At 35.3% G+C, this 22947-nt stretch overlaps 1 protein-coding gene across 1 annotated transcript in view; it reads right to left on the bottom strand.

The window, feature by feature from the left end:
* CNGB3 (cyclic nucleotide gated channel subunit beta 3) overlaps positions 1-22669 on the bottom strand; it is a 150589-nt gene extending 127920 nt beyond the window's left edge. Inside the window, 5 exon segments of the mRNA XM_054595285.1 lie at positions 9878-10000; positions 10714-10780; positions 17363-17447; positions 20015-20049; positions 22615-22669. Coding sequence (XP_054451260.1) covers positions 9878-10000; positions 10714-10780; positions 17363-17447; positions 20015-20049; positions 22615-22669 — 365 coding nt within the window.
* Between the last annotated feature and the right edge of the window lie 278 nt (positions 22670-22947).

The following is a 22947-nucleotide window of genomic DNA, read 5'->3' as shown; positions in this document are numbered from 1 at the left end:
TTTAATGCTATAAACCAACAACTATTTTAGTAGGCTTATAATTTTGTGGCTCAGGAACTTGTGCAAAGCCCAGGAGAGGTAGATAATCTATGCTTGTGACAAATGGGCTCTCAGCTGGGGAGAATGGCTAGAGATAGCTAGGAAGACTTGACTGAGACCAAGTGTCTGGGGTTCGAATTCTAACTGTTCTATGTTCCTCTTCTCCACACTATGTCTGCTTGCAAAGACAAGATAATAGAAGTTATGGGTTGGTCTCTGTCCCCAGTGTCTGCCACAGAGCTTCTGATACCACTGTAATTTTCTGGGTTATAGGAGAGTTTCTTTGTTCTAATGAAGTGACTCTAGGTGGGCTCCTGGATATCTCCTGGATGAGGACTGGTCACTGGAAAGACCAAGCCATATTAGAAGCTTGAAATTTTCATCCCCATCTCCCATTCTCTTGCGAAGATGGAACTAATGATGGATCATCTCTCTGTGATGAAGCCTGCATAAAATTCCAAATGTACAAGGTTCACAGTACTTCTTGGTTGGTGACCACATGGAGGTGCTGGAAGAGTGGCACCTAGAGAGGGCATGGGAGCTCTGATTTGCTTATGACATACCTTGCCCTATGCATCTCTTCCATTTGAATGTTCTTCTGTATCCTTTATCATATCCTGTAATGAACTGGTAACTATCTTTCCCTGAGTTCTGTGAGTCACTCTAGCAAATTAAATGAATTCAAGGACGGGTCGCTGGAAACTCTAATCTACAGCCAGTTGGTCAGAAGCACTGGCAACAACCTGGAGTTGTTCCTGGTGTATAGGGGTGTGTGTGAATGTGAGGGGAACAGTCATGTAAGACTGAACTTTTAACCTCTGGGAACTGATGCTGTCCCCTGACAGTGTCTGAATTCAGTTAAATTGTAGGACACTCAGTTGTTATTGCAGAGAATTGCTTGGTAAAGAGGGAAAGAAGTGTAATAGTGAAGGGAAAAAAGACACACTAGGGAAGAAACACAGCCTCAGTATGACTAGCCTGGGCTTCCTCACAGTGTGGTGGTTTCAGTATAGATGGACTTGCACTATGGCTTGTTTTATCCAGACAGTGCCATAAACCTTCTTGTAACTTAGAACTCCCACAAAGTCTTAATCTCTTGATACATTATACTTGCTCAGAAAGTCACTAAGGCCAATCCAGATTCAAGGAAGGGATATTTGAATCCACCTCTCAATGAGAGGAGCACCAAAGAAATTGAAGCCATACTGAAACTACCATGGTAGTGAATTGTGAGGATATCATAGAGTCGAAGGATATTCGTGCAAACTGGAGAACCTCTTACAGTTTAGATCCAATTGTTTATGCTGATAGAAAGTATATACTCCTCTCTCTCTTCTGCCCACATCTTATTATATTATTGAAGACGTAAACCATGGCAGAGACAGAGAACTAAGCTCCATCTTAAGAGGAAAATTGCTCTTAGGTGTAATAAGAAATTTACCTAGAAATTTAGTATTGAAGAAAACCAAGTATGCTCAGAAATGTACTTGACAGAGTTTGTACTTAACTTGATCAGTTGTAAATGAAGAGACTGAGAACATTATAGCCCAGATAGAAAGAGAATTAGAAACCAGGGCAACTGACAGGAATATGATAAAGATTAGGACAGAACATAGAAGACTCATTTAGTTACAGTGGCTAAGGGTTTCATGGAATTTATAGTGAGGTGAAAATGGAAATTAGCATTACGACTCTCTGTGAATATATATAGTAAATTTTGTGCATGGTCAAGTGTATTATTAGGTATATTCATATAGCTCTGATAACATGGTCTGATTCCACTGACTTCTTAAGAACAATGTTTTTTCCTATAGAAACACCTCCAGGTACTGTTAGAGGCATTCCGATTTAGTGGGTGTCAACTCACTACCCCAGGACCCTGGGCCAACACAGAAAAGGAATACTTTTTACAGAATCCTGCTTTCCTCATCAGGCTTTCATTTCTATTTTAGGCGTGTCACATAGAATATTAGGACTTAAAAGTCACTGTGTACAAGTGTTTGAACAAAGGTGATCTTTTACTTATGAAATAGTTTACAATTTTCAGATATTCAAGTAGTAAGCAGTTGAAGTTTACAAAGAAAGAATCTATCTGCAGTTGAAGTCAATATTATTCAAATAAAAACAGATTTAGAAATAAATCACTCATTTTGAAATTCAGTACCTTTTGAAGGATATTTTTATTACCTTGGAGGATATAGGAAAAGAAAAATAGTAAACTCTTTGGCAGGGTTTGAAACCATTGTACTGAGAGGATAAAGATATTTCCACTCTGCAATTTTTTTCTAGCAGGCTTCCTTGGGCTTACTAATATTGTAAACTGTATGTCAAAGAAAACACCTTGAAGAAGTATAGAATACATTTATGGATTGTATTTAAACTTTCAAATTCCTACTTATAATTTCTCATTATCTGATTTATTTTGGTCACAGGTTCCGGACCTAAGAATTTTTTAAAATTAAGAAAATTTATCAAACCCAATACTACCCAAGAGTGGAAGAGACTAGCTCCTCTTCCTATGTGACCGACTGTCACCTCCTAAGTCACTGTAGTGTTAACAGAACAAGCATATGAATTACTTTCTCTCATTTTCTTATTTATGGATGTTAAATAATAATCAAATGTGAATCTTAGGTATTGATTTTCCAAAACTGGAGGGTTAGTCTTAAACTGTGTAATGTTTGTGTGTATGAAAGAGTCTGCTGTGTTAATTGGAAGTTTTCTGCCCTGATGTTTTGAGGTTTATTTTGAGATTCTTTCCTCAGTCATGTCTTATACCCAGACAGGCACAACCAAAGGAAAGATTTGTAATTTAATCAGATGATATCTTACTGACTTTTTAGGATTACTGTAGCTTAATTACCTAGCTCCCTTTTATCACCCTCTGCTCGACTGAGCACTTCGCTGTTCTTCTGTTATTTCTTTCTTCCTTCTTCCTCCCTCCCTCCTTTCCTTCCTCCCTCCCTTCCTTCCTTCCTTCCTTCCTTCCCTCCTTCCTTCCTTCCTTCTTTGCCACTGTCTGAACTGAAGTATCTAGGGGACCCTGAGTAAATACCTTCATTTCCCTGGGTCTCATCTTCTTCATGTGTGATTCCCATGACAGCCTTGCTTTGTTACTTATTCTTGTAAGGATCCATGTGTCAGGGACAGGGGATTGGGATTGTTAAGAGGTTTTGGCACACTGGGAAATTTATGTCAGAAAATAAATATATGGACAAAAGTTGTTTTGGAGTATTTCTGGGTACCAAATAACCTTAATCACTTATGTTTTCCTTTTGAGCTGAGCCCTTTCCTTGTTCATCAAATTTCTAATGAAGAATGCTGTCTACTCTATACAAATAAAAGTGATGTCTTGTCTTCTTTGGAAATGCACAAGTACTATTATTCTGGTGAGGATTCGTGGAAAAGTAATAAACTTGGATTCTATTTTAAGTGTTCACAATGCACCACTTACATCACTCAATTTGCTACCTGACTCTTACTAGGATAAAGTTTACAAGTCCAATGGCTTCAGAAGCGGAAACCACAGGCGTGCAAGGTCAAAGCACAATATGAAGCAATAGAAGGAGCAGGTGATGTTAACTGTCCAATGCAAATTTTCTTAACATATGTAAAAATTCTGCTTTTAAAGGCATTTTCTTTCTGTAGATAGCAACCTGTGTCCCTAGTTGGTAACTGGAAAATGAAGCTTTGGTTCTGAGTGAGAGCCCTCCTAATTAAATGAGCAGAGTCAGAACCCATGAGGTAATGCTTATTGTCATAGAGAATGTAGGCAGTATTATACTAATGCTGTGAAATGTATTGAAACTTGCTTTCTGGTCATGAAAATGATTGTTTTGAAAATTTTTCGGTTAGTGAAAAGAGGAACAGGTGGTTTCTAATTCTTCAGTTCAAGGTTTTACTTATAGCCATTAAATCCAACTTGTCAATCGGGTTCTCAAATCTTTTACATCTTTGCCATTTTTGGTTGCTAGGTCAATCCATAGTTAAGTGTTTACATCTTGCAATTCAATGGTATATTTGTTGATTTCTCTTCCTTGTATTCATTTTTGCTTTATGAATTTCTTTGACTTATTATTAGATATAAGTATTTTACTAAGTGTATACACATTTAAAATTGGGATATATTAATGAGGAATTGAAACTTTTACCATTATATAGTGACATTCTTTTTCCTTAAAATTTTTTTTCTTTTTTAAGTTTTATTTTTAAATCATGTTTATTCTATTTCAGTTGTCTCAATTTCCCCCCCTCTTTACTCTCCTCCACCCATCTTGCCCCACCTCCCTCTCCCACAGTCAATTCCCACTCTGTTGTCCATGTCCATGGGTAATTCATACATGTTCTTTGTTTCATCCCTTCTCCTTCTTTCCACCATTGTCCTCCTTCCCCATCTCCTCCGGTCACTTTCAGTCTACTGCATGTTTCCATGCCTGTGGTTTATTTTGTTTGTTTATTTTGTTGAATAGGTTCCATTTATAGGTGATATCATATGGAATGCATCTTTCACTGGCTGGCTTATTTCACTTAGCATAATATTCTACAGTTCCATTCATGTTGTTGCAACAAGTAGGAGTTTCTTTTCTTTTCTTTTTTCTTTTCTTTTCTTCTCTTCTCTTCTCTTCTCTTTTCTTCTCTTCTCTTTTCTTCTCTTTTCTTTCTTTCCTTCCTTCCTTCCTTCCTTCCTTCCTTCCTTCCTTCCTTCCTTCCTTCCTTCCTTCCTTCCTTTCTTTCTTTCTTTCTTTCTTTCTTTCTTTCTTTCTTTCTTTCTTTCTTTCTTTCTTTCTTTCTTTCTGCCTTCCTTCCTTCTTTCTTTCCTTCCTCCCTCCCTTCCTTCCTAAATGCAGATCGATTTTATTTATATTTTAAATGTCAGGATACATTACAAAATATTAAAGTAATTAAATCCATTATAAAGCCTCAGCAATTAAAACAACATGACACTAGCACAGAAATAATCAAGTAGATCAATGAAATAAAATGAGGATTTGAGAAACAAATGTATATATCCATCTAACAGTGTAATACATGGTTAAATTGGTATTTCTGATAAGGGGAAAATAAGGCTTATTCAACAAATAAAGTGCATGGACCACTATTACTTGGAATAAAACAAATATAGAGCTTTATTTCACAAATTATACAAGAAATAGGTGAGTTAAAAATCAATATGTAAAATCTAAGGATTTTTCAGAGGAAATTCAAAATAATATATTTCTTATCCTGAAATAACATATTCAAGCCCAGAAGCTATAAAGTAAAATGTTGACAATATGACTATATTAAACTTTTAAGACTATATAATAATATACATATAAAAATGTTAGAGGACAAGTAATAGAATAAGAAAGTATTTGTAACACATCTGAAAAAGGGTTAATCGGCTTTTTTTGTTCTTTTTAGGGAAAAATTCTACAAATACTTAATAAAAATGTATAAAGAATACAAAAAAGTCATTTAAAGCTTTTTAAAAATAATAGAAATAGGCAAGAAATATACACAAACAGGTCTAGTTTCAACAAATAATAAAGTAACAATTAATATAACACATCATTGTCACAATCAGATTAATAGTATTAAAAGTATTGGTGAGTGGGGAAAGTGGTGGTGGGAAAATGGAGACAAATGTTTTTGAACAATAGAGATATAAAAAAATAAAAGTATTGGTAATATCAAGTATTGATGATTGTGAAAGGAACTGGGGATTCATAGACTCTTTTTCTTCATATTTTTTAAATTTTATATTTTAATTGTTCAAATACATTTGTCCCCACCTTCCTCCCACCACTTTACCCTGCCTCCCTCCTGCCCTCCCTCATTAAATCCTTTCCCACTTTGGCTTTGACCATGGGTCCTTTATACATGTTCCTTGACTTGACCCTTCAGTTCCCTTTTCCCACTCTCCACTCCCTCCTTCTGTCTTAAAGCAGTCTCTTTAGCATATTTTGCAATGCTGGTTTGGTGGAGATGTATTCTTTTAGCCTTCTTTTGTCAGGGAAACCCCTTATTTTTCCTTCCATTTTAATTGAGAGCCTTCCTGGGTAGAGCAGTTTTGGTTGCAGGCCTTTGCTTTTCATTCTTTGGAGTATTTCTAGCCATTCACTTCTGGCTTGCAGTGTTTCTGTTGAGAAGTCGGCTGCTAGCTGTATTGGAGCTCCCTTGTATGTTACTACCTGTTTCTTCCTTGCTGCCTTTAGGATTCTCTGTTTGTCTTTGACATTTGCCATTTTAATTATTATGTGTCTTGGAGTGAGCCTCACTGGATTCCTCTTGAAGGGGACTCTCTGTGCTTCCTGGACTTGTGTGACTTTTTTTCTCCTCAACTGAGGGAAGTTTTCCATCATTACTTTCTCAAACAGGTTCTGTATCCCTTTCTCTTCTTCTTCTCCTTCTGGTATTGCTAGTATATGAATATTATGTCTCAGGTTTTCCTGCACTCCCTTCAGCGACTCTTCATTCTTTTTGAGTCTTTTTCATTGTCTTGCTCTTTCAGTGAGCTTTTTTCTACCAGCTTGCTGATTTGTTCCTCAGCTTTGTCGAACCTGCTTTTGATCCCTTCTACTGTGTTCTTCAATTCAGAAATGGTATTCTTCATTTCCTCTTGTGTCTTATTGATAGTTTCTGTGTCGTTTTTCATAATGGTTTAGTTTGCAGTAAGTTCCTCGTAGTTTCCCTGTAATTTTTTGTAATTCTCTCTAAGCTCACTGAGCTCATCGAGCTTCATTAGAACCATTGTATCAAACTCAATATCTGATAGTTTACTTGCCTCTATTTCATGTAGTTGTCTTTGTGGGGATTCCTCCTTTCCCTTTGCTGGGGAGTGTTTTTTGTCTTCTCATTATTCGTGAGGCTCTTCTCTTTTGCTTCTGCTTCTTAAGTAGATCTGTCTTGATTTATTGACTTTGTGGTGTGAACTTCTATGGTAGGAGACCACTTTTTTTGGTCTTTCTTTCTGGATCTGCCTCTGATGATGTCAGGTGTTGACCCTGTCTGACCTTAGGCAGTCTTTGAGACTTCCAGGAATCAACTGTCTGTGGCTGTCTCCTTAAGTTGTTAATCTAGTAACTCTGCACTCAGCAAGCTGGCTTAGATAAACCACAGGGTGGGGCAGAGTCTCTCCTGGGTGTGGGATTATTGGGTTCTCTCATGCTCTTAGGCTCAGGGAGTGGTCTGCCTGAGTCAGATGGCTGCTGCTGTGTAGGGGAACAGTCAGCACTGGGATCCTGCCAGCTACTCTTTCCATTCTCTCCCCAAAGCCTCCATCTCCTGTCTCTCCTCAAGTGTCTCTAGACCACTCTGTTCCCCCTTTATCCGAGGATCTGTTATCTCTGGCAGTCACTCTGCACTCAGCAGGCTGGCTTAGAGACACCACAGAGCAGGGCTGAGGTCCTCCTGGGGTCAGGGCTATTGGGTCCTCTCATGCTGTTGCCGCTCTGGGGAGTGGTGTGCCTGAGCCAGATGGCTGCTGCCATCTGTGGGATGAGTCACCACTGCGATCCTGTCGGCTACTCTGTCAGCTTTCTCCCCAAAGCCTCCTTCCCCAGTTTTCCTCAGGCATCTCTAGCCCACTCTGCCCCCGCATTTGCCAGAGCCCAGGGTAAGTGGCTGTAAACAAAAATTTATGCGTTGGCCCTTTAAACAGCTCTTTGCGTGTCCAGCTGCCTGTATCTGCCAGAGAGCAAACCTGCCGCTTTTCACAGCTGGCCGTTATCTGTTTACTTTTTGGATTCTGGGGCTGTACGCTGGAGATCCCTGCTTATGGTTTAGATCCTGCTCCTCTCAGGGGGATCCAACTGGTCGTTTCAATATCTGTCTGGTGCTACCACCCATGGGTGCTCCACCCGCCTTCTCAATTCTCTACTGCACTCCTTGCCTGTTACGTTGTACTTAAGCTGATTCTTCTGTCTCTTAGGTCATAAGGCTCCTCTCTCACTATTGTCCAGTTATTTTTTTTCTGGTGATTTCCCTCCAATTTAGTGTAATTCCAGTTAGGCCTGGGAGGAGGTCAGTGTGACTTCCACTCAATTCTCCACCATCTTGATTCTCCTAAATTATATTTGTCTTAAAGCTTATTTTGACTAACATGACAGGTTTCTTTTGGTTGGTAAATTTAGTCCATTTAGACCAATTTTCTTTTTTAGAGTTCTTACTTTTTCCCCCTTTTACAGATTAAGACATTATTCTCTTTATTTCTGCTCCCTAGTGGCTGTCTCACCACTCTATTCCAGCTTCATTACACATATTTGTTTTTTATATTTTAGAGGTTCTTTTTACAATTTTGCAACCATTGAAGACTTGTAATAGTAATTTTTCTGTAAGTGTATCTTACAACAAGTAATCACAAACAACAAACAATGAAGTTATTTATCTAGTTGAATTTTAATTCTGCTTTGTACTATGGCTGAAATTAGAAGTCTAAAATATTAATACATTTCAGCTTAATGGAAGGCATTCTGATGCAAGTCTGTATTAGTTTGCTTATATGAGAACAACAATATCAGGCATGCAATGATGTTGAATTACAAAATCACTTTTATGCAATATTTAGTATAGTTGATAGCTTAGTCAGTTTTATATATAAATTATTTGTTAATTATAATTAAATACCTACTTAACTTATTCCACATTCTAAAGGGAATTACTTATGGATTTGGTTTAAAACTTTCAAAGGATATTCTGTATATTTGTGTGTGTGTGTGTTTTTCCTAATCAGTGGGTCTTTGGACTATAAATTGCTTTTTTAATCCTCAAAGAGGATATGTTTATCAATTTTAGAGAGAGACGAAGGAGGAGAGAGACAGAGAGAAAAATATTGATGTGAGAACCATTGATTGGTTGCCTCTCATATGTGCCCCAACTGGGGATCAAACCTACAACTTAGGTATGTGCCCTGATTGGGAGTGGAATCTGCAACATTTTGATGTATGAGGCAATGTCCCAACTAACTGAGCTACCTCGCCAAGGTCCAACTTTAAAATTTTAAAATCAGTTCAGGTTAAAAATTCAAAAATGTTGCTATAAACCCTTACTGCAGGTAGCATGTAATTTTGTGAGGTATCATCACTGACTTTGTTGTATGCTATAATTGCTTTCCTTCTGAAGGCTGTTGTGAGTTACCCTTCAAAGTCATGCTGGGGCCTGTTCTTTTCCAGTAAGGACACTGCCTCATAATATCAATGTCATTTTACTGGAGCAGAAAGTGAGTAGAGTCTACTTTATTCCTGGGCCCCGCACCTACCAGAGGAAAATCTCACTATGAAATAACCAAACATTATTGAGTCCTGATTCTGCTGCACTAATTTTTTTAAATGATCTCTTTTATTCTTAGGATACTTGCATGTCTAAATGTCAAGTTTAATTTATGAGCATTTTTACTCTCTAAATGTTTAGTTGAGTTAGTGGTTATAGCTGACTCATAAACCATAAAACCCTTCAGTGGTAAACTAATTAGCCCTGCAAGTACCATCCAAATAATTAACATAGTTCATTACTAAAAATCAACATTGGAGTTATTAAAAGTTATCTTACCCCTCAGTTGTCTAAAGCAGAAGCTTTCAGGCTCTATTGATTATGATACAGAATAAGAAATGTATTTCCTAAGTCAGCCCAGTATGTGTACACATGTGTACACATATGCACAAACCCCTACAAGATATAGCATACTCTGATATTTCCTATTCTGTTCTCCTCTACTTGAAAGCACCCTATTAAAGAGTTTTAATTTCCTATTGATGGGTTGTGATGTACAGTTTTGAAAACACTGGATTAAGAAAACTCTTACACTGAAACATAATGTTCAGAAGGCTCAATAAAAATTTCCTTCAAAGTTGAAATTTTCTTGTTTCCTTAACCATTATACACCCATTTTGTAGTTTCAATTCCTTCATAGTCTGATGCCCAGTAATAAATGCAGGCATTCACATGCAGAGCAAACAGCAAGCATCCTGTTGCTCAAATGATTCTGTTGAGAAGAGTAAGTGTAAAGCAAGGACTCATATTATTTCTGGAACACCATCTATTTATTTCCTTCTTCTGAAAGTCTCCACTGTACCTCCTTGTTTGAAAATTGTAGCTGTTAACTCTCATTAGTACAATGTAAAAGGATGGTGTCCTTGGATGTTTTCTGAATGCAGTGGCTTGACTGGGATTGACAGAGTGTGAAAAAACAAGTCCTCTCACCACATATGGTATGAATCAACTCCCTGGAAAGCACACATCCAAGGTGACTTCTCCCCTTTGACTCCCATAAAATATGCCATGCTGACTTAACAGGATACCTGGGGAAAGCTCATGGAGGTCTTCATGCAAGTGAAGTTCAGAACAGCAAATGAATGAAATTCAACTAGGAATGAATTGTAATGAGAGAGACATTAAGTCAGCTTCTGACAGAACATGTTTATTTATATTTGTTCTGATAAAAGCAGCTAATTCAGCTTATATTTTAGTTCTGTAGTCTCCAAAATCTAATATGACTTTTATATTTTTTTCTCAGTTCAAAATATATTCAAATTTGCTTTAGAATATAACTTTATATTTTATTTTATATTTTTAACCTTATATTTTATATAGCCAAAGGTCTAAGATGATCTCTTCTCTTTTCCAGGGAGGTCATACTTTTCTGTCTGAAATGTACCCTTGCTTTCTCTCCTAGCTCTGATGCACACTGAGCTCTACCTGTAGATATATGCCTTGTTCATTATTGATTCCAGGCAATGATTAAACTCAAAGAATGATGTGTATTATGTAGAAAACAAGCAAAAGAAATCCCAAAGTGTGTTAGTCTTAAAGGCTTCTATTTAAGTAAAACTATATGAAAAATGATTTTATTTGTTATTGAAAATAACTCCATTCATACACCTTAAAAAAAACTAGAGTCTGTTTAATGGTGTTTTCCTCTAAGTAGTACTTTTCAGCATAGTGCCAAACTTCTAGAACTTTTTGTTTTATTTTATTTCTACCCTCTAGTTAGTCAGGTTCATGATGCTTTATGAAAATCAAGCCTAAAAGCACTTTTGTTTCCTTTTTCTTTTTAAAGAATACAGAACTCTATTTTATAATAATTAATATCACACTACCCCAAAATATAAGAGGAAAAGTATAATACATTGAATTCATAAAAAGGTGTTGGATCCTGAGGTTCAATACTAGCATTACTTCTAAGCAAGTTGCATTAAGTATGTTTATTTCAACAAAATTTAAAAGTCCAGTCAATGTTAGCATTGGTTAATAATACATGATCTTATTCAGAAACAGTAGGTTTATACATATCTAATCCAAATAGAGATGCTATTTCCCTCATGGTTCTTTCCTGCTTACATCTACTTCTGCCTCAACTCACACTCCCTACAGGCACACTTCCCCAATCTTCCCCATCATTACCTGAGGTGAAAGAATGCAAGAGTAAGACCTGGCCTGTGATATTTACTAACTGTGAAACCTTGGAAAAGTCACAACATTTCTTTGCTTCAGTTTCCTCATCTGCAAAAATAGGGAGAGTAAAAGAACATGACTCTTAAAGGGGTTGCATGCATATAGTAGTTAATGTATTTAATTATTTAATGCGTTGAGAATCACAGGATCTTATAGTTAGGGGGGAACTATTAGAGTTTATTTAGTTCAAAGAATATTTAATTCAAAATTGTATCTAATGTATAAATGACTATAGTAGAACATTTGGAAAAAAACAGATATAATAGTAATGACTTGAACTAGATATGTATACAAATGGTTTGTTTTTCAAGAATATTTAAGTAGGAAAAATCTTTCATTCAGACTAAGATCATTCCAATTTGTGGTAACTTATTTAGTATGCTCTGAATGGAAATTTGCACAAAGGCATGGTTTAAAATTTAGCTTATGTAATCACTGAAGATAAAATTTATATTCTTAATTTTTTCTCAACTGGAGGCACATAAATGATATTCTTCCTAGAGAAGTGTGCATTAAAATGACTCACTTAATATGTGAAATGACTAGACTATGAGGCTATGGAAGGAAGACAAATGCTGACTTTCAGGATGCTCTATTTTTTTTAAAAACTTCTGGATAATAGGTGGATTTTGGATCCCTTAAGGACATTAAAAGTAAGATAGGGTATGTAGGGTTGGCATTTATAAGCTTTTATTACAATGACAGACAAATGCCCAAATCCATAAAAACCTGAATCTATCTAAAAGTTGGTCATCTCTGAGCAGGAGCTTCCTGATACTTTCACTTGAGAAAAGAAACATGATGGCCTGACCAGAAGGTGCTTAAAGTGTTACATCTGCCCCAATCTAAACCCACATTTCCCAGTCAAACCAGAAGTCTCTAAAGTTGTCTCAACATATGAGAATATTTTCCCTCCCAACTGGAAGAGTCATGGGCATGGAAGAAAAGCCCTCTGAGCCAGTCTGTTTGCAGGGAAGACTCTGGAGTCAGAAACTATATGATGGAATCAGATCCTGTTGCTTACCAACAGCATATCTGGAAAGATTTTTTCACCCTGTTCATCCTCATCATTAAAGTGAACTCATTCAGAAGAATCAATGAAGTAGTGAATATAAAGTTGAACAATGTGTAGCTCTCAGTATCTATTCCACAAGCGAAACCACTGCTGTGGTTGCTGTGCTGCTGTGTCAGGATCTGACATCTGTCTTCCCAAGATGTGCAAGAAGACCACTGAAATTTATAACACTTGTGGAGTTTCTTTTAAGAAGACTGTCTTTAGAAATACAAGCTTTTATTGCTATTGTTATGAAATCTCACATCCTTATTTTCCTCAGATTTGACTTAGTTACTGATGAATCTATGAGTTATAAAATATTTATGACTTAAACATTTATGTATCAAATATAGGAGCACCAAAATATTTAAGACTACCAGGCAGAAAATCAACAAAGACACAGTGGCCTTAAATGATACACTAAATCAAATGGATTTAATTGATATCTTCAGAGCATTTCACTACAAAGCAACAGAATATACATACTTTTCAAGTGCACATGGAACATTTTCTAGGATAGAACACTTGTTAGAACATAAAAAAAGTTTCAATAAATTTGAGAATATTTAAACCATATCAAGAATCTTCTCCCACCACAATGAAATGAAACTAAAAATCAATCACAAGAAGAACACTGCAAACATGCAAAGATATGGAAGTTAAATAACATGTTATTAAACAATGAATGGGTCAACAATAAGATCAAGGAAGAAATCAAAAGATACCTTGAAACAAATGAAAATGAGAACACAATCCAAAATATGTGGACTTCTGGGAAAACAATTCTAAAGGGAAAATTCATAGCATTGCAGTCCTGTCTTAAAAAAGAAAAAAAAGCTCAAATAAACTATCTAAGTTTACACTTAAAGCAACTTGGAAAAAGACAAAAAAGAAAAAACCCAAAACAAAACAAAACAAAAGAAAAACCAAAGTTCAAAATGAGTAGAAGGAAGGAAATAAAAAAAAGATCAGAGCAGAAATGAATGAAATAGAGTCCAAAAAATGATGCAAAAGATCAATGAATTCAAGAGCTGTTTTTTTAAAAAAGATAAACAGGATTGAAAAGCCTTTAACCACACTCCTCAAGGAAAAAAGAGACAGGACCCAAATAAATAAAATTAGAAATGAAAGAGGAGAAATCACAGCTGATACCAAAGAAATACAAAGGATTATAAGAAAATATTATGAACAACTATATCCCAAAAAACTGGACAACCTGGGCAAAATGGATAAATTCCTAGAAACACAATTTTCCAAAACTAAATCAAGAAGAATCAGAGGATCTGAATAGACAGATTACACCTAGTGAAATTGAAACAGTGATCAAAAAACTTCCAACAAACAAAAGTTCTGGACCCGATGGCTTAACAGGTGGGTTTTTCCAAACATTCTGAGAACTAATACCTCTCCTTCTCAAACTATTTTATTAAATTCAAGAGAAGGCAACCTTCCCAAACTCATTTTACAAGGCCAGCATTATTCTAATGCTGAAACCAGATAAAGATATTACAAAGAAAGACAATTATAAGCCAATATTCCTGATGAACATAGATGCTAAAATCATCATAAAATATTGACAAACAGAGCAATGCATTAAATAAATCATACACCATCATCAAATGGGATTTATTCTGGGAACACAAGGTTGTTACAACATTTTCAAATCAATAAATGTGATTCTCCACATAAACAAAATGAAGGATAAAAACCACATGATCATATCAATAGGTGCAGAGAAAACATTTGATAAAAATCCAGCATCCATTTATGATAACAGCTCTCAGCAAAGTGGGAATAGAGGGCACATACTTAAACATAATAAATGCAATATGTGAAAAACCTACTGCCAGCATCACACTCAACAGGAAAAAACTACTAGCATCCCCCCTCAGATTGAGCACAAGGCAAGGAAGTCTGCTTTAACCTTTCTTATTCAACATAGTACTGAAAGTCCTAGCCACAGCAATCAGACAAGCAGAAGAAATAAAAGATATCCAAACTGGATGTCTTTACTTCCAAATACAGAAGTAAAACTGTCTGTATTTTCAGATGACATGATACTGTGCATAGAAAACCTCAAAGATTCCACTAGAAACTACTAGAACTGATACATGAATTCAGCAAAGTAGTAGGATACAAAATAAATGTACAGAGATCAGTTACATTTTATATGTTAATAACAAACTAACAGAAAAGGAAATTAAGAAACAATCCCATTCATAATTGCTTCAAAAAGAATAAAATATCTAGGAATAAACCTTAACAAAGGATGTAAAAGACCTAGACATGGAATATTATGTGACACCAAAAAAAAAAAATTGAAAAAGATACAAATAAGTAGAATCACATACCATGGATAGGAAGAATTAACATCATTAAAATATTCATACTACCCAAAGCAATCTATAGCTTCAAAGCAATTCTTATCAAGATTCCAATGACATATTTCACAAAAGTAGAACAAATATTTCAAAAATCTATATGGAACCACAAAAGGCCCTGCATAGCAACAGAAATACTGAGAAAGAACAAAATGAAGGAGTTATACTATCTAATGTCAAACTATACTGTAAGACCATAGTAATTGAAACAGCATTGTATTGGCATAAAAACAAACACATTGATCAATGTTACAGAATAGTGAGGCCAGAAACAACCCCATAGCTTTACAGTCAGTTACTACTCGACAGAGGAAGCAAGCACATACAATGGGCTAAAGATAGTTTATTCAATAAATGGTGTTGTGAAAATTGGACAGATACATGCAGAAAATGAAACTAGACCACTTTCTTATACCAAACAGAAAAATAAATTCAAAGTGGATCAAAGACTTAAATGTTAGACCCGAAACCGTAACAATCCTAGAGGAAAACATAAGCTGCAAAATCTCAGACATTGTTTGTAACGATTTTTTTATCAGCTACATTTCCCCAGGCAAGTGAAACAGAAGAACAAATAAACAAATGGGACTTCATCAAGCTAAAAACATTTTGCACAACAAAGGAAATCATCAACAAAATAAAATGACAACCTACAGAATGGGAGAACATCTTCACCAATATATCTGATAAGGGGTTAATATTCAAAATTTATATTGAACTTAAAAAACTCAACACCAGAAAACCCTCACAAATATCCAACAACCCAATTCAAAAATTGGCAAAGAATCTGCATAGGCGCTCTGCTAAAGAGGACACACAGATGGCCAATAGACATATTTAAAGATGCTCAATATCACTAATTATCAGAGAAATGCAAATTAAAACCACAATGAGGTACCATCTCACACCTGTCAGAATGGCTATAATCAATAAATCAACAAACAATAAGTGCTGGCAAGGATGTGGAGAAAGGGGAACCCTGTTGCAACGTTGGTGGGAAGGCAGACTTGTATAGCCACCGTGGAAAGCACTGTGGAGGTACCTCAAAAATTAAAAATGGATCTTCCTACTGACAGTCAATTCCACTTCTGGGAATATATCCGAAGGAACCCAAAACACTACTTGAAAAAGTCATAAGCACCACCCCTATGTTCATTACAGTGTTATTTTCAGTTGCCAAGATATGGTAGCAACCCAGGTGTCCATCAATAGATGGGTTGATAAAACAACTATGGGACATTTATACAATGGAATACTACTTGGCTGTAAAAATAAGAAGAAAATTTTACCCTTCGCAATAATATGGATAGATCTGTAGAACATTGTGCTATGTGAAATAAGCCAGTCAGAGAAAGTCGAATGCCATATTATTTCACTGATATGTGGAATCTAATGAACAAACTTCACTAACAAGCAAAACCAAACAGACTCACAGATGGAGAGCACATGACACATGTTGGGGAGAGCTTAGGGTGGAGGGATTGAGCAAAAAGGAAAAAGGACTCATGGGCATGGACAATAGTATGATGATTGCTGAGGGGAGGGCATATATGGGGACTAGGTGGTAATGGAACAAATTACAATAAAGATTAAATAAAGACACACATAGTTCAAAAACAGTAACATGTATATTTCTTCAAGTCCTACCTCTGTCCATCCTGATTCTCCCTCCTCCCATCTCCACTTCTGTTAATCATTTTCACTAGATTTTTTTTGTAGTCTTCCACTGTTTATGTAAAAGTGAAAATGGAATATTTTTCCCCTTCTGTCACACAAAAGTTAATATTGTTCTATAAACTGTTCTGTAACTTGCTTTTTTTTTTACCTCAGCAATTTACCTTGACAGTCTTTTCATATTAATTTATAGAAGATTTCCTCTCTTCATGTATTCTTTCTTGCATTACAAAGTGTATTCAATTATATAGATATGCCACAATTTTACTAGTTTCTTGTTTATGCACATTTGAGTTGTATTCACGTATGTAAATAAATTTGTTATGCAAATTATGTTTGCATTTTTCCTTGGATTACAGAATTTTAGATGAGTAACATAACTTAGAGGTTGTCTTATTGAACTCTCTCCTTTTACAATCAGTATTCCAGGTATTCTATGATGGCCTCATGAAAAAGGGCAAATGGAAACAAATAAAATTATAAGATTTATTTGTAACTGTATTTGTATTTAGAAGCACGAAAGCATTTCTATCTTAGATTATGAAAACACCTGTTTTGAGACACAAAATAAAAACAACCAAGAGCAATTTCCATCAGTAGAAGAAATGCTGTTTTTCTTTCATTGAGTTTTTAAAATTCATAGCATTGATGAGGGCAGAAAAATGGAAGATAGTTTGGGAAAATGATGAATATTATACTTTTAGGATATTTTAAATCACTTCAAGATTTTCATTTTCATAACAAGGTAATTACAAGGAAGAGTAACAAAATAGTTATATTACCCTTAATATCTTGTTTGTCCTAAATATTGGATTAAACTCAAAGAAGAGGTAGAAAACATCAAATGGCATTACTGATGTGACATCCAACTGTTGGAAGAACATGTTCACACTTATGTTGTGTTTATGTCCTTTTCAGATATGGCTTGATTTATACCAATGTATGTAAAAACTGACCAGTCACCTCCATGAATTCTTCATTGTTTAACACAAAACTGCCTTCAGTTAAACATGCATGATGCCACTGGATGTCATATTAGCATATGAAAACAAGAACTATTCTGCAGCCCACTCCAGTGGGTTTCTTTTCCACCTTCATGCCTCTGATCTCTCCCTGGGCACTGTGTCCACTGGGATCTCTGGGACTTTTGTCTCAATGTTTCCTATAATTCAGAGGTGGCATGATTGCTAATGTTAGAATGCATTTTAACAGTGTTTTAAATATGGGGTTGTAGGACTAAAAATCAAGTCTGTTCTTGATTTTATTTGATACCACTGCATATTCACTGCAGTCATATATTTTTATGTTTCAGCCAGTGCTCTAGTGTTCATGGCTGATTATATTGTTGGTTCATCTAGATGTCTCCATTCTTTCAACTGTTGTCTATTTTTGGAACATATAACAATAAACTGCCGAGAAAATATGTATCAGAGATTGTGCAGGCTGAGAGAGTCTAGGAAAAAACCAATCCCATTAACAATTAATCAGCATTCTGATGGGCAAAGTTATTAAAAGTGCTATTACAGCTAAATATATATATATATATATTAAAATTTGTTATGTATTTAAATTATTCTAGCCTTCTATTACCCTGTTAATTAAGAAATGATAAGACCATAGATGCATACTTTCTTCATTGCAATAATAACAATACAAATTCTTTTAGGTAGGATATTATTCATTGTCACTATTTTTACATGTTATTGAAAAATAGGGTATGTTAAAAAACATTCAATTTATTTAAGACAATTAAGGACTGTGAAAGCTTTCTGTAAGGCCATACATATGAAATGGAGAGTTAATTATGTACCAGAATCTCTGAGAAACAATGGAACTTTTGGTTAATTAACCAGATTGGCTATTAGAAACAAATGACTTACTGAAAGTATTAGTTTGTAAATTGCATCATATCAACAAACTCCATTGGTTTTACCTACAGATATTAAGCCTCATAACAAATTGAAAGGCGTTCAGAAGAGTGACTAAAATAATGTCTCGCAAGTAAGAAAGGTGAGTGTTGAGCTGTTGATGTGTCTTGTGATGTTCCAAGACTTGTGTTTTTTGGTTCAAATCATAGTCGCCTTTTTTTAACCTGTAAAATAACTGTATTAAAAGTAGTGTGTCCAAATAATGACCTTTTACTTGTGGTCTGTCCAACTGCTCAACTGCCCACCTGACTTCCCTATGTAGATTCTCCTTAGTCCTGTTTGGTATTAACACTTTAGTGGGATTTGTGTTGATAGAAGTGATTTATTTCTCATTGAATTGTAAAAGGTTCAATGTAAAAAACTGAATTGAGTGAGTACTGAATTGAGTAAAATAAACACTGCACTCTGTACAAGACACTTTGCAAAGCATGTTAGTTGAAACAGGAGGAAAATATTGCTCCTGTCCACAAAAAGTTAACAATCTAACAGTGAAGCAGCTATAACACAATGCCATAATGCAGGCAGGGAGTACTAAGGGAATTCAAAAAGAGGAGTGACCACAATTAAACAAATGCAAAAATTTACATTATGAGTAAATATGAGTTAATTTCCCCTTGTCAAATTCAAGAAAGTGATTAGGAGTTAGGGATAAGCTTGTGGCACTGAGAAAAAATATTTGTCCTCTTGATAGAGGTCATCAAAGAAGTGCTGATATTTTATTAATATGTCTGAGTATGTGGATATTTTTTAAAAAGAAAATTAGTTGGGGATAAAAACAAACTAAAAGGAATTTTAATCACCATAGATTCCCCAATTGGGACAATTTCACCACTAAATCCAGATTTTTATTTTTAAAGAAAACTTGAGGCCACTAAAGTATTGTCCTTGAAATGGGAGGTTGCAGATTGGGTGTCTTTGAATAACCTCTAAATCTCTGCCAATTGCTCAGAGTTAGGAGGAAAAAACAAAAGATAGCAAAGTACTTTGTTGTAAATAATTGCAGGTGAAAAACATAGGACTATACTGCTATTTGAGGAAAGGAAGATGCCATGTCATCTAAATAACTGTTTCTTTTCTATTATTAATTTTTTTCTTGTATGGAAAATAAAGAAACAGAAATAGAAACAATTTTATAGACTTTTACATCATCATGGTACATAAATTAAAGGTTAGCATTCTGTCTGGACAAGACAAAATATAACCCATACTCCTTTACTGACATTTAAATAAAAATTTCAATGTGGGCACAAACATTTTATTCTGCCTAATAAAGACCCATATGTTTAGTTACCCATTTGCACATAAAAGGACGTATATGGTGTAACTACTGAGAAACAAAACCTCAGGCTTGCCTTTGTCTGATAAAGCTTCATCTGTACAAACTTTGCTACAAAGGCTACGATTCTGAAAGAAAGCAGATTTTTTTTTTGGTAGAAATTTATAGATGGGACTTAAAATTAAAATGGAAATGGATTGTTTGAATAATTTTCAAATTGTAAGTCACCTACCTGAAATTTTGTAGAATTTCTGTAGTGCCTTTTAGCTCACATGAATTAACATGAAATACATTATATTTATATTTTATATTCATTTTACCCAATTTCATCAATTATTTTCTCACTTTAAAAATACTGATAGCATATTATGCTAAGTGAAATAAATCAGACAGAGAAAGACAAATACCATATGATCTCACTGACATTTGGAATATGATGAACAAAATAAACTGATGAAGAAAAGAGAACCAGAGGCATGGATACATGGAACACACTGACAGCTGTCAGAGGGGAGAAGAGGTGGAGGTGGGTAAATTGAGGTAAATGAGGACAACTGTAATAGTTTAAACAATAAAAATAAAGTAAAAAAACAAAAAAAAGGCTATGAGAAAAAAAGCAGTTTGCTTTAAAATAATTGGATACCACTAGAAGCCTTGCTATCAACATGCCACTTAATACACACTATTTATGCACAGAAAAATATCTGTTACAGGGAATTCTAAAGAATTAAAATTTTATTATTTTACCTTAAAAGTATTGATGTTTATTTTTCTCTATTGGTTCCTTCCAACTTCAGACTATAAAAATGTTCTATCCTCTCATATCTTAAAACAAAAATAACCCTCCTTTGGTGGTTGTTTTCTTTGTTTTTGCCTTATTGTCACACTCAGACTTCTTAAGAGAGTTGCCTTCATTGCTTTACTCCAAATCCTTCCTCATATTTAACCCTCAAAACATGGCCATGTGGTGTAATATGACTTTTACTTGCTCCTCTTATCCATCAAGACTAGAATGTGAAAGCCCAGGTGAGCTCCCAGTGATCACACCCAAGGAGACCTTCATACACTTAGTATATTTTAAGGCACTCACCATATTTTAAAATCACACATATATCTCTTGGTCCATTTATTTAAAATCAGTTTATTCTACTAAATGGTAATCTGTCTTAGGATAGGATTGATTTTGTTTAACAACTGTATATAATTAGTTGTTAGAATATAATAGAAGCCCAATAAATATTTGTTGAAGGAATGAAGAGATGAATAAAATTTTTGAAGCATTTGACACTTCAGGGGGGTAATTATGCCCTTAAAACTGTCTTTTTCTAAAGAATCTGTGATGTAATTCTTGGTTTACTGCATTTATCCAGTTACAACTTTTTGGTGTCCTTAAATTCTAGGGCTAGCCATTTAAAAGATAATATTCCCCAGGATTCAGTTCTCTTCTTTTTTCTCTTTATACTTGCTTCCTGGGAAATTTCATCCACTCTCACAGTTTCAAAGATCACCATATATGCTGATGTTACCAACTCTCTACCTCCATTTAATACCAATTTATGGAGCTGTTGACTTGTACAATCAACTGCCTCTTGACTTCTTCATATAGCAGTTCTGCTCATTTCAAATTTAACCTGCACCAAACCCGAATGCATTATCATTCTCTATTCCCCTCAAGCCTGACCATGTTCCCCTTCTTCCTCTACCTCCTCCTTTTTCTGCATCCTCCTCCTCCTCTACCTTCTTCCTTCTGCTCCTTCCTCTTTCTTCCCCTTTCTCCTCCTCCTCCCTTTGAGTATCTGTTAGCATCCTCATCTACCTAGACCACTCACTCTCTTCTTCTAACACTTGTTTCCTTGCCTTTAGTCTTGTAGCCAGATACCTTTTTAACTCAAATCACTTAGCAGTTCCCATTTATGTCATATCCTATGCCTCCACATGACTTTAAGAAAAAAACCCAAGCTCCTTTTCATGGTATACAGGCTCTATGCTCTGTTTCTCACTCACCCCTGGTAGCATCTCATACCCACACTGGTAACAGTTCCTCAAATACCAAGCTTCTCACCTTGATGCCTTTGCCCATGCTGTCCCCAGAGCTTGAAATACATTGTCCCCTGCTTTTATGGGGTGAAGGTGTATGGATAAATTAAATTCATCCATCAGGATTTTGAAGGATTTGGACCAGATGGCCTCCTCATGTGATTTCCTCTGACCTTTGTAGCCCCCAGGGCTCACCTCTGATATGACTCACATCACAAGACCTACCATTTTTCTTTTCTGTCTGTCCTTCACACCCTGAACTACTTAAGAGGATAGGGACTGTACCTTTTCTCTCTGTTTCTTCAGTTCCTAACACAATTTTTAACACATAGTAGGTGCCCTTTAATAAATGTGTGGGAAGTGATAGGTGAATAAAATAGCATTGTTAACATTTAGGTTTAAAAGAATTAATACTAATGTTGAATTTACATTCTTATATTTTGATTATAGGATAAAGGACTTGTCTATGTACTATTAATTAGTTGACAAAGTATGATAACTTGTACACATGAAAGTAGCATCTTCTAATAGTCATCCAGGCTGTCCAAGTTTATAGGTTTTGAAATACTTCCAAGTGAATTTAAAGCCAACTCTTCATTTCCTTCCCCCCCTTTTTTGGCTATAACTTCAACTCATGTACACATACTAAATTGTACAGAAATATATTGAAAAATATATGACATGTTTATTTAATGATTTTTACTATGAAACAAAATGGCTTATGGAACTGCAGCTAGACATACATAGAAGTTTACATTGAATCATGTACCAAGCTTAATTAAAATCTGTCAGTACCTTCAAAGTTAAATGGAACAGGCTGATTCATTTCCTGGAAGAATGTCTTTAGCATATTGCGCCTTTCCTTTCAGGGTTGTGTATGATCCTATGACTGAATGAATGTAAATGAAACTACAACATGTTAGATTGAATGAAAATGCCATCTAATGATTATAAATCCCTCTTCTTTGGAGCCCTAAATAAATTTGGCATCATTAGTTTTATGAGAATTAACTTACTGTTTACAACTAGCACTTTTTAAAGAACGTTATCCTATTTAAATCTTTCTCTCTTAAGCCTTGCCAGTAGGCAGGCAATATTTCTTCAAGGTAGGCTTACTTTGGGGAAGAT

Source organism: Pteronotus mesoamericanus, unplaced genomic scaffold, assembly GCF_021234165.1.
Source record: "Pteronotus mesoamericanus isolate MK-2021 breed Mesoamerican mustached bat unplaced genomic scaffold, CSHL_Meso_final scaffold_54, whole genome shotgun sequence".
In the NCBI taxonomy this organism is placed as follows: Eukaryota; Metazoa; Chordata; class Mammalia; order Chiroptera; family Mormoopidae; genus Pteronotus; species Pteronotus mesoamericanus.
The sequence above is the reverse complement of the archived record's forward strand: the minus strand, read 5'-3'. Positions and strand labels throughout refer to the sequence as shown.